Raw genomic sequence first — 12,600 nt, 5'->3', positions numbered from 1 at the left:
TCTCTTCAGATTACCTTTACAAATTGACAACTAGAATGCCAAAGGTCTGCAAGGCTGTAATTGCTGCAAAAGGAGGATTCTTTGACGAAAGCAAAGTTTGAAGTACGCAAATATTATTTAAATAAAAAATCATTATTTATAACCTTGTCAACGTCTTGACTATATTTCCTATTCATTTTGCAACTCATTTAATTGATGTTTTCATGGAAAACAAGGATATTCCTAAGTGACCCTAAACTTTTGAACGGTAGTGTACATGTACATATTATGTAAATTACCTTGACTAACCAGTGCCCCCCGCACATTGACTGTCACGTTCGTCATAACGAGGAAACCAAGGTGCAGCGTGATATGAATACATCTTTTAATAAAGAAAGAACACTAAACAAAATAACAAAATTAACGAGAAGCTATATAAACCGAATGCTGACAGGCAACTACACATAGACAATAACCCTCAAAACCAAAATGGAAAATGGCAATCTAAATCGGATCCCCAATCAGAGACAACAATAAACAGCTGTCTCTGATTGGGAACCAATTCAGGCCACCATAGACCTACCTAGACATACTAAAACCCCATAGTTATACAAAAGCCCTAGACAGGACGAAAAATACCTGGACAATACAAAAACTAAACCAACCACCCTTGTCACACCCTGACCTAACCAAAATAATAAAGAAAATAAAGATAACTAAGGTCAGGGCGTGACATTGACTCTGTACTGGTACCCCCTGTATATAGTCTTGCTATTGTTATTTTACTGGTGCTCTTTAATTACTTGTTACTTTTATTTCTTATTCTTTTTCATATTTTTTCAACTGCATTGTTGGTTAGGGGCTTGTAAGTAAGCATTTCACTGTTGTATTTGGCGCATGTGAATAATAACATTTGATTTGATTTAAGGCAAGCCTAAATAAGTTCAGGTGTAAAAATGTGCTTAACAAGTCACCTAATAGTTGCATGGACTCACTCTGTGTGCAATTAAAGTGTTTTAACATTATTTTTGAGTGATGTTCTCATCTCTGTACCCCACACATACTGTACAATAATCTGTAAGGTCCGTCTGTCGAGCAGTTCATTTCAAACACCGGAAAGAAGGGCATCTATTGGTAGGTTAAGAAAAAGCAGACATTGAATATCCCTTTGAGCATGGTGAAGTTGTTAATTACACGTTGGATGATTAATCAATACACCCAGTCACTACAAAGATACAGGTGTCCTTTCTAACTCAGTTGCCGGAGAGGAAGGAAACCGATACAGAATAAAAATATTCCAAAATATGTATCCTGTTTGCAATAAGGTACTAAATTAAATCGTATGTCCTGAATACAAAGAGTTTTGTTTGGGGCCAACACAACACGTCACGGAGTATCACTCTTCATATTTTCAAACATGGTGGTGGCTGCATCATGTTATGGGTATGCTTGTTCTCGGCAAGGACAGCAGTAGGGAGTTTTTTAGGATAAAATAAACGGAATAGAGCTAAGCACAGGCGAAAACCTGGTTCAGTCTGCTTTCCAACAGACACGGAGAGACACATTTACTTTTCAACAAGATAATAACTTAAAACACGAGGACAAATATACACTGGAGTTGCTTACCAAGACTACATTGAATGTTCCTGAGGCCCTAGTTACATTAAATCAGCTTAAAAATCTATGGCAAGATGTGAAAATGGCTGTCAAGCAATGATCAACAACCAACTTGACAGAGCCTGAAGGATTTTAGAGACTTACCCAGAAAGATTCACAGCTGTAATTGCTGGCAAAGATGATTCTAACACTCAGGGGTGTGAATACTTATGCACATTAGATTTCTGTATTTCATTTTCAATACATTTGCTAACACTTCTGAAAACATGTTTTCACTTTGTCATTATGGGCTATTGTGTGTAGATGGGTAATAAACAACAGCATTTAATCAATTTTGAATTCAGGCTGTAACACAACAAAATGTGGAATAAGTCAAGGGGAATGAACACTTTCTGAAGGCACTGTATATCGTCGAAAATATTTTGCACAAGCACACACAGGAATATTATCTGGTTTCATTTGAATATGCTCTTTAACCATATCTCTCAACCTAACAGGATGTTTAATGTTATTGTCGTGGCTGGTGTATCAGACACCAGCAGTTCTAATGACTGTGGTGATTAAAGAGGAGTGTTGGTTTTAAATGAGTTGTTTTTATAGCAGAAATGTCACTGAGTCTAGTCTAGCCGTGGGTGATTTAGAGAGAAGAGAGAGAACACTACATCTAATCACACAGTCCGGTATGATGATGCCATTCAAGTAGCTTGAAGTTTTCTTGGGAAGAACATAATTTAACTTTAAAAAGGTATATTTACTGAATCTGCCTGAAAGGCTATACAGTGAGGCAGCGGTGGTCAGTTCACTTTAAAACAGCTTCTAAACAAGTTAACTCTCCGACTGAGGTTATGTCTGCACTGCTGTTTGAATGGTTAGCTAGCATTATTTTACTGAATGATTGATGGGAGAGATCAGTCAGCTCTGGTGAATCACTAACAGAGTTCAGTCAATCTATCATCAGTCATCTCACAAATCAAATGCCCCACCCAAATATCCAACCAAAGAAACATCACACCGAAATGACCTCAAATATACCTCGAGATATACAAGATATCATCACATTAACTTACTAAGTGATCACATCTGAATATCACATTCTAATGGTAACATTTTAATCATCAGTTGTCAACCTCTAGTCGTCACAGAGTCCGTTCGAGTCAGACCAAACCTAATCATTTATTTAGGCTACACACCAGCCGAGCCGTGCTGTCTGGGTTAGACTGTACATGCTAAATAAGGTGGGGGTTTAGGAATATGAATGGTTAGAAAATACTGGATTACATGTAGACAGATGTCAGTGATCTGCAATGAAAATAAAGTACAGTATGTCTTGTCTTATTTTGGAAGAGGACTATTTGAGGATTAGAAGAATATTCGTAGTGAGAAAAGATGATTGGGGTATACATGTGCACAGGGCATTTATTTGAGAAAAAAATCACTAGCACTCTACACTTACAGTGAGGGAAAAAAGTATTTGATCCCCTGCTGATTTTGTACGTTTGCCCCCAGACAAAGAAATGATCAGTCTATAATTTTAATGGTAGGTTTATTTGAACAGTGAGAGACAGACTAACAACAAAAAAATCCGGAAAAACGCATGTCAAAAATGTTATAAATTGATTTGCATTTTAATGAGGGAAATAAGTATTTGACCCCCTCTCAATCAGAAAGATTTCTGGCTCCCAGGTGTCTTTTATACAGGTAACGAGCTGAGATTAGGAGCACACTCTTAAAGGGAGTGCTCCTAATCTCAGTGTGTTACCTGTATAAAAGACCCCTGTCCACAGAAGCAATCAATCAATCAGATTCCAAACTCTCCACCATGGCCAAGACCAAAGAGCTCTCCAAGGATGTCTGGGACAAGATTGTACACATACACAAGGCTGGAATGGGCTACAAGACCATCGCCAAGCAGCTTGGTGAGAAGGTGACAACAGTTGGTGCAATTATTCGCAAATGGAAGAAACACAAAAGAACTGTCAATCTCCCTCGGCCTGGGGCTCCATGCAACATCTCACCTCATGGAGCTGCAATGATCATGAGAACGGTGAGGAATCAGCCCAGAACTACACGGGAGGATCTTGTCAATGATCTCAAGGCAGCTGGGACCATGGTCACCAAGAAAACAATTGGTAACACACTGCAGTGAAGGACTGAAATCCTGCAGCGCCCGCAAGGTCCCCTTGCTCAAGAAAGCACATATACAGTGGGGCAAAAAAGTATTTAGTCAGCCACCAATTGTGCAAGTTCTCCTACTTAAAAAGATGAGAGAGGCCTGTAATTTTCATCATAGGTACACTTCAACTATGACAGACAAAATTAGAAAAAAAATAAAGAAAATCACGTTGTAGGATTTTTTATGAATTTATTTTCAAATTATGGTGGAAAATCATTATTTGGTCAATAACAAAAGTTTATCTCAATACTTTGTTATATAACCTTTGTTGGCAATGACAGAGGTCAAATGTTTTCTGTAAGTCTTCACAAGGTTTTCACACACTGTTGCTGGTATTTTGGCCCATTCCTCCATGCAGATCTCCTCTAGAGCAGTGATGTTTTGGGGCTGTTGCTGGGCAACACGGACTTTCAACTCCCTCCAAAGATTTTCTATGGGGTTGAGATCTGGAGACTGGCTAGGCCACTCCAGGACCGTGAAATGCTTCTTACGAAGCCACTCCTTCGTTGCCCGGACGGTGTGTTTGGGATCATTGTCATGCTGAAAGACCCAGTCACCTTTCATCTTCAATGCCCTTGCTGATGGAAGGAGGTTTTCACTCAAAATCTCACGATACATGGCCCCATTCATTCTTTACTTTACACGGATCAGTCGTCCTGGTCCCTTTGCAGAAAAACAGCCCCAAAGCATGATGTTTCCACCCCATGCTTCACTGTAGGTATGGTGTTCTTTGGAAGCAACTCAGCATTCTTTGTCCTCCAAACACGACGAGTTGAGTTTTTACCAAAAAGTTATATTTTGGTTTCATCTGACCATATGACATTCTCCCAATCTTCTTCTGGATCATCCAAATGCTCTCTAGCAAACTTCAGACGGGGCCTGGACATGTACTGGCTTAAGCAGGGGGACACGTCTGGCACTGCAGGATTTGAGTCCCTGGCGGCGTAGTGTGTTACTGATGGTAGGCTTTGTTACTTTGGTCCCAGCTCTCTGCAGGTCATTTACTAGGTCCCCCCATGTGGTTCTGGGATTTTTGCTCACCGTTCTTGTGATCATTTTGACCCCACGGGGTGAGATCTTGCGTGGAGCCCCAGATCGAGGGAGATTATCAGTGGTCTTGTATGTCTTCCATTTCCTAATAATTGCTCCCACAGTTGATTTCTTCAAACCAAGCTGCTTACCTATTGCAGATTCAGTCTTCCCAGCCTGGTGCAGGTCTACAATTTTGTTTCTGGTGTCCTTTGACAGCTCTTTGGTCTTGGCCATAGTGGAGTTTGGAGGGTGACTGTTTGAGGTTGTGGACAGGTGTCTTTTATACTGATAACAAGTTCAAACAGGTGCCATTAATACAGGTAACGAGTGGAGGACAGAGGAGCCTCTTAAAGAAGAAGTTACAGGTCTGTGAGAGCCAGAAATCTTTACAGAGGGCTCAAATACTTATTTCCCTCTTTAAAATGCAAATCAATTTCTAACATTTTTGACATGCGTTTTTCTGGATTTTTGGTTTTTGTTATTCTGTCTCTCACTGTTCAAATAAACCTACCATTAAAAATATAGACTGATAATTTGTCAGCGCGCAAACGTACAATATCAGCAGGGGATCAAATACTTTTTTCCCTCACTGTAACCGTATACCAAGATAAAACATTGTGGTTATAACATTGTGAAGATTTCACTGGCACTGGCCTTGGTCTGAGCTGGTACGTGCTTCTTGCTAGGGCATTTACATGTACTGTTGACTGTTAGAAGATACAGCACTCAGTCACAGTTGCTTTGGATTCAGTTGGATGCAGGATGCAGTTGGATTCACCTCAAATGGCATCCTAATTCCTACATATTGTTTTACTTATGACCATGGCCCATAAGCAATAGGCTACTCTTTGGGAAACAGACTAGATGTTGGGTAACATGAGAAATGGTACAATGATACAGCAAAAAGGACAGCTCACTTTACTCGAAAACTAAATGCTTTCCTAGAAAACCAAAGCCACAGAGGAGTCCCAAACCCTGACATCACTACTTTCTTCAGAAGTATCTTCTTAAATTGTGCCATGCAATATGAGTGGTGTTTGGGTGCTCTTGACCAGAATGTTCCTGGAAGAATAGGGAGGCCCCAGTGCCTAGAGGGTTTAGGAGAGGCAGAATTAAGTGGGGTAGTGGAGAGCTTTTCATGTTCCTCTCCTTTGATTATGTTTTTGTATGGATCCAGAGATGTGGTTCAGTTCTCTCTCTCTCTTTGTATCTCTCTCCCTGTCCCCCTCACTCTATCCTCGCTGTCTTTCACTCCCTCCTCGCTGTCTCATTCAATTCAAGGGCTTTATTGGCATGGGAAACATATGTTAATTAAAATTGCCAAAGCAAGTGAAGTATATAATAAACAAAAGTGAACTAAACAAAAACTTACAGTAAACATTACACTCACAGAAGTTTTGTCTCTCTCTGTCTCTCTCTCTCTCTGTCTCTCTCTCTCTCTCTGTCTGTCTCGCTCTCGCTCTACTCAGAGCCTGTCTATGAGGCTATAAACTGCTGAGTCATCTTGGGTTGAACAGAGAACATCTGCCCTCTCACTCATTCTACTGTGTACCCAGGGCTCAGCTCAGTGTACAGCGAGGGAGAGGAGGGATGGAGAGGAAGACAATGTTGAAGGAGGGATGGAAAGCTAGATTAGGGTTGGAGTGGGAGATGGGGGGTGGGTGGAGAGAAGGATGGAGAGAGACGGGATAGGGATGGAGAAAGACACAGGGTGGGAGAGACGGATGGCGATACCTGGAGTGAGGGATGGAGAGATGAGGGGGAAAGCTAGATAGATGAGAGGAATGCAGAGAGCTATGGGAGCATACGGATGGAGAGAGAGAGTTTGATCTTATCACCAGTAATTCTGTATATTGCTGATCTACTGTCCTGCTGCAGTATATCCTCAATCTGCCTACATACTATACAGTTGAGGCGTACTGCAGCACAGCTTGCGGGGTGCCGCAGAATTCTATAACACGTTATTTAAGTGTCAGCCATTGTTGCCAGAATGATGATTTACCACAATCTGCCACCATCTACCACAAGAAGAACCATTGTACACTCTCCCACTCCTAACCCTGGCCCCTGGTCTCCAAGTCCAACATAACCTGTCACATCATCATCAGCCATTCAGGTGGCTAGACTCCTGTAGCTTCAGGCTCTTTTTTTCTCACACAGATAGACACACGGACAGCTGACTGTTGGCAATCACTTGGCAGTGCAGTGTACAGAGTACCATTTCTGTATTCACAGAAGATGACTCGTTATAGCTAGAAGACTCGTTATAGCTAGAAGATGGGGTCGGAACAAAATACTTTAGCTTCCTGTTTATTGCTCTCAGAACCAAGGACAGCAGTACAGGGACTTGAGGGGATTGTGACTTCTTGTAAGGCGTCTATTGTCCCTAACATCTTTTGGAGAAATCTTCATGATATGCCTCTGTTCTCGTTTCTGTCTTTTTTCCCTTTAGATTTCTGTGTGGTAACTGTGGCGATCTGCTGCTGCTGTAGCCATGTTTAGGAACAGCTTGAAGATGTTGCTGACGGGCGGCAAGGCCAACCGCAAGAAACGCAACAGTGGTGAGTCTGACCCCTGACCTTTAACCTCTGACCCCTAGCCTCTGAACTCCGCTGATTTCAGCAAACAATGATTCACAACACCCTTATCACAAGAGCAGTGTCTGTTTATGGAAGGTTGTTAGGGTCGTACCGCGTCAGCGCTAATAGCCTTCCATTGGTGTTCAGTAAGTAGTGCTCAAAATAGTCACATGACATCAGGCTCATCTATAGGTACACCTTGTTGAACATAATGAGAGGCTTCGCAGAAACCCATTGAGATTACAGATTTAATTTGTTTTGTAGAGTTGATTCTTGGCTGATGACACTTTCAACACAAGGCATATTATCCTAAACCCTCATGCTTAACAGCCACACAGTACTCGTTGTTCCTATAGTACACTTCAGCTCACTCTATGCACTCATTTATGTCACTCAACTCTTAATGCTCTCATTCAGAAGGAGAGAAAACTTCGATGTGGCTGTTCAGCCAAAGCCAAGAGCAACACTTTCTGAATGCTTCATCTACTCTGCTCTGCAGCTGCATAGATGGGAGATGTGCAGTAGATCTTATTTGAATGTAATAAGTTTGGGGTTTATGTCCAGGCAGTGTAACAGCCGCCCCCAACAGCTCCCCTAGGTATGCAGGGCTACATCCCAAGTGGTATCCTATTCCCCGTTTAGCACCCTACCCATAGCGCTCTGGTCAAAAGTAGTGCACTGGAATAGTATGCCATTTGGGATGCAGACAGGGTCTTCATTACAGAGGAGAAATGTGCCGGCTATGGGATTTTGCTAGGCCCGCCACTCTGCGATTTTCTGCGTATAAATTAATCTTGTCGTGTCCTGCATGTGAATAACAGCTGAAATGTTGAACAGAAAGGCTGGGATATATTGTGTCACACATTGTCAGTCACACCCACCCTATTGACTAGATCAATTGACTAACGTAACGCTCTGGTGTGTTCCAGCACCTTTTGCTGCTTTACCTTGGAATAATCAATCACACCAAATAGCCCAAACATTGTTATCAGACAGATGCTTTTCTTATATGAGGATGCTGTGTATATGAGGATAAGGGCAATCTCGCTTCACATCACTGATTTAATCCTACTTTGTGGTTATAACATTACACACCCACTAATAAGGTTTGAGTGGTGTGCATGTAAACTTTTTTGTTTACACCAATCAACAAGTACATGTTATATTATATAGAGAGTATGGAGTGCCTCATACAGTGAGTCCAAAATGGCACCCTATTCCATATATTCTCTATGGGCTTTGTTCAAAGGTAGTGCACTATAATGGGAATAGGGTGTCATTTGGGATGTAGATGGAGTCTCCAGCACTGCACTATGGGGTGCATCATACAGTGTGTTGTGAAGCTGGGAGTCACCATTAGGTAACCCTCTCCTGTAGTCTCCAGGGAATATGATGTGAGTCAGTTATACTGGAACTCTCTCTCTCTACCCCTCTTTCTTTCTTTCTTTCTTTCTTCCTCTCTCTCTCGCTGCATAAAGAGATGACTATGTCCTTCATCTGCATCTCGGTCAGATGGTGTTTGTTTGTAAGAGTTTTGTTGCTGTCACTTCACTGGGAGTCCACTTACTGCCACACACACACACACACACACACACACACACACACACACACACACACACACACACACACACAGCAGAACGACTGTGGTTGGAGAGCAGAGCTGAGTGAAATTGGCTAATTGCAAAGGGATTACAAGCAGCAACAGTGCAGTTAACATGACTGGCATACAGAATAGGGTTATTATGACGTGCTATCTCAAGACAGACACAGCTGATTGGTTTACTGGTGCATGTGTGGAGTGCGGCTTGGTATGTTGTTGGATTCATATCACAGCACTGAAATGGAATGTAAAGATGGACCTTAACATCTTATGCTGGCCTCAAGGATGAGTGGAAATATTTCAGCCATATTTGAAAAGCAAGAACATTACATTCTCTCAGAGCAGGAGTTGTGTTGTCACCACATAGAATAGAGCTTTATAGCACCCCATCTGTTGTAGTCTGCTATGAAACTCCTTGGGCTGTCCTTGGGAGGCTGGGAGAGCAGCAGGACTTCCCTTCCCTTCTCTGTCTGTCTGTCTGGTCTGGTCTGGTCCTGTCCTGTCCTGTCCTGTCCTGTCTGTGTCCTGTCTGTCTGTCTGTCTGTCTGTGTCCTGTCTGTCTGTGTCCTGTCTGTCTGTCTGTCTGTCTGTCTGTCTGTCTGTCTGTCTGTCCTGTCTGTCTGTCTCCTGTCTGTCTGTGTCTGTCTGTCTGTCTGTCTGTGTCCTGTCTGTCCTGTCTGTCCTGTCTGTCTGTCTGTCTGTCTGTCTGTGTCTGTCTGTCTGTGTGTCCTGTCTGTCTGTCTGTCTGTGTCCTGTCTGTCTGTCTGTCTGTCTGTCTGTCCTGTCTGTCTGTCTGTCTGTCTGTCTGTCTGTCTGTCTGTCCTGTCTGTCTGTCTGTCTGTCTGTCTGTGTCCTGTCTGTGTCTGTCCTGTCTGTCTGTCTGTCCTGTCTGTCTGTCTGTCTGTCTGTCTGTCCTGTCCTGTCTGTCCTGTCTGTCTGTCTGTCTGTCTGTCTGTCTGTCTGTCTGTCTGTCTGTCTGTCTGTCTGTCTGTCTGTCTGTCTGTCTGTCTGTCTGTCTGTCTGTGTCCTGTCTGTCTGTCTGTCTGTCTGTCTGTCTGTCTGTCTGTCTGTCTGTGTCTGTCTGTCTGTCTGTCTGTCTGTCCTGTCTGTCTGTCTGTCTGTCTGTCTGTCTGTCTGTCTGTCTGTCTGTCTGTCTGTCTGTCTGTCTGTCTGTCCTGTCTGTCTGTCTGTCTGTCTGTCTGTCTGTCTGTGTCCTGTCTGTCTGTCTGTGTCCTGTCTGTCTGTCCTGTCTGTGTCTGTCTGTCTGTCTGTCTGTCTGTCCTGTCTGTCTGTCTGTCTGTCTGTCTGTCTGTCTGTCTGTCTGTCTGTCTGTCTGTCTGTCTGTCTGTCTGTCTGTCTGTCTGTCTGTCCTGTCTGTCTGTCTGTCTGTCTGTCTGTCCTGTCTGTCTGTCTGTCTGTCTGTCTGTGTCTGTGTCCTGTCTGTCTGTCTGTGTCCTGTCTGTCTGTCTGTCTGTCTGTCTGTCTGTCTGTCTGTCTGTCTGTCTGTCTGTCTGTCTGTCTGTCTGTCTGTCTGTCTGTCTCTGTCTGTCTGTCTGTCTGTGTCCTGTCTGTCTGTGTCCTGTCTGTCTGTCTGTCTGTGTCCTGTCTGTCTGTCTGTCTGTGTCTGTCTGTCTGTCTGTGTCCTGTCTCTTTCTCTGTCTCTTTCTCTGTCTCTTTCTCTGTCTCTTTCTCTGTCTCTGTCTCTTTCTCTGTCTCTGTCTCTGTCTCTTTCTCTGTCTCTGTCTCTTTCTCTGTCTCTGTCTCTTTCTCTGTCTCTTTCTCTGTCTCTTTATGTCTCTTTCTCTGTCTCTGTCTCTTTCTCTGTCTCTTTATGTCTCTTTCTCTGTCTCTTTCTGTTTCTGTCTCTGTCTCTTTATGTCTCTCTCTCTGTCTCTGTCTCTTTCTGTTTCTGTCTCTGTCTCTTTATGTCTCTTTCTCTGTCTCTTTCTGTTTCTGTCTCTGTCTCTTTATGTCTCTCTCTCTGTCTCTCTCTGTGTGTGCCAGGAGCTCTTTCGATAATGAGGGAAAACACCACCAGTTAGTTAGTCTGCCTGTCAAATACACAGTGCAAACCTTATGCTACTCAGTCAGTCAATAATGTAAATGTTATTCTATCAAATCACATAGACAAACTACACTTGATTTTAATTGAAATATCAACAAGAGTCTATGAAATATCATACACTGTATGCTATTCTCAGTGTTATTACGGAGTAGACTGCTGTTGAGGATGTCAATAATCGTTGCCATCATGTCTATCAGTACAACATCAGTATTGCAGCTGACAGGTTTCCTGCTGTTCTATCTACACAATACACAAGATTGTCTATTTCACTGAACACAAGTAGTCTCATTAGATCTCAGTAAAAGGCAAGTGTTACTAGCATCACTTGATGCAGTGTCATCTTCAGACATCAGATAGGCTTTGAATAACCTCTTTGTTTAGATGATGATATGGATATTGAGAGACGTCTGACCAGGACACTGGCATATGATTAACAAAAGATCAGAGTTTAAGACTCCTACATCCCCAATAACATACTATGTAGAAGAATGAAGAAATGTATTGGGCATGCATTCTAGCTGGTGTGCGAATGGGGATATGGGACGTAGCTCAAGATTGGAGGGTCCATCCCTGCTGCTGGCATCTGACACATGGGCCTGAGCTGACTGGCACCCAGGGTGAGAGGGGTGAAGAGTGGGAGAGGGATGGATAGAGAGAGATATGGAGCCCAGAGAGAGAGGGATGGAGGGGAGCGATGGAGAAAGGGAGCTCAGGTTGAGATGGTGAGAGGTCACGAGGGATAGATGGAAAGGGATTGACGGCGAGTGTCTAAGAGGATTGGATAGATATCACAGCATTATGGTAATATCTTAATCTTGCGCTACGATTGGCTAGCTGGAAATGTTGCCTTAATACTTCTGTCTCTCCAATACTCTCAGATCTACAGGAGTGGCTGGGGAATAAGGGTTAAACCTGTAGGGACGAAGAGTAGGTCCATTTGGAATGTGCAGTGACAACTCTGCAGCTTTGAGACTAAAATGGGGTTCAGTTCTAGAATACAGCAAATGACAAACTATTCCCTTTATAGTGCACTGCTTTTGGCCAGGGAACATGGTCAAAAGTAGTACCCTTTAAACAGAATAGGGTGTCATTTGGGACTCAGTCATGCCCTCCAGCAGGCTACGGTAGCCTTCTGCTCTGTCTATGCTGTATTATTGATGGAGGCCCTTAATGAACACTCAGACATGCCTTCAGTCTGTGGGCGGGCCACTTGAATTAATTAAAAAGATTGGCTGCTCCTGATTGGCTTGTCCTACTCCATACACAGTGTGTGTCCAAAATGGCACCCTATTACCTATATAGTAGACTACTTTTGACCAGAGTTCTATGGGTCCTGGTCAAAAGTAGTGCGCTATGGTGCCATATAGGATGTGCACACAATAACGTCCCCTTCCTGTATTAACAAAGTTATAAAATGAATGGTTGAATTAAAGTAGAGTCACCCAAGAGACCTGGTGATGTTGGATACAGTGAGAGGATACAAGAGGATCAGCCACACCACACGTCGGGTTATCAGGTTTATCCTTAAAACCCCATTAAATCCTCTATGTTTTCT

General features: G+C 42.9%; 1 protein-coding gene across 5 annotated transcripts in view; it reads left to right on the top strand.

The window, feature by feature from the left end:
- Window positions 1–12,600, top strand: part of tanc2b (tetratricopeptide repeat, ankyrin repeat and coiled-coil containing 2b) — a 234,479-nt gene that overhangs the window by 69,913 nt on the left and 151,966 nt on the right. For all 5 annotated transcript variants that reach the window (XM_042306173.1, XM_042306172.1, XM_042306171.1 and 2 more), the window contains exon 3: window positions 7,254–7,362. In XM_042306173.1, coding sequence (XP_042162107.1) covers window positions 7,296–7,362 — 67 coding nt within the window. In that variant the 5' untranslated portion in view covers window positions 7,254–7,295. The remainder of the gene's footprint in view (window positions 1–7,253; window positions 7,363–12,600) is intronic.

Source organism: Oncorhynchus tshawytscha, linkage group LG25 (assembly GCF_018296145.1).
Source record: "Oncorhynchus tshawytscha isolate Ot180627B linkage group LG25, Otsh_v2.0, whole genome shotgun sequence".
Classification (NCBI taxonomy): domain Eukaryota; kingdom Metazoa; phylum Chordata; class Actinopteri; order Salmoniformes; family Salmonidae; genus Oncorhynchus; species Oncorhynchus tshawytscha.
This window is presented reverse-complemented; position numbering and strand designations above follow the sequence as displayed.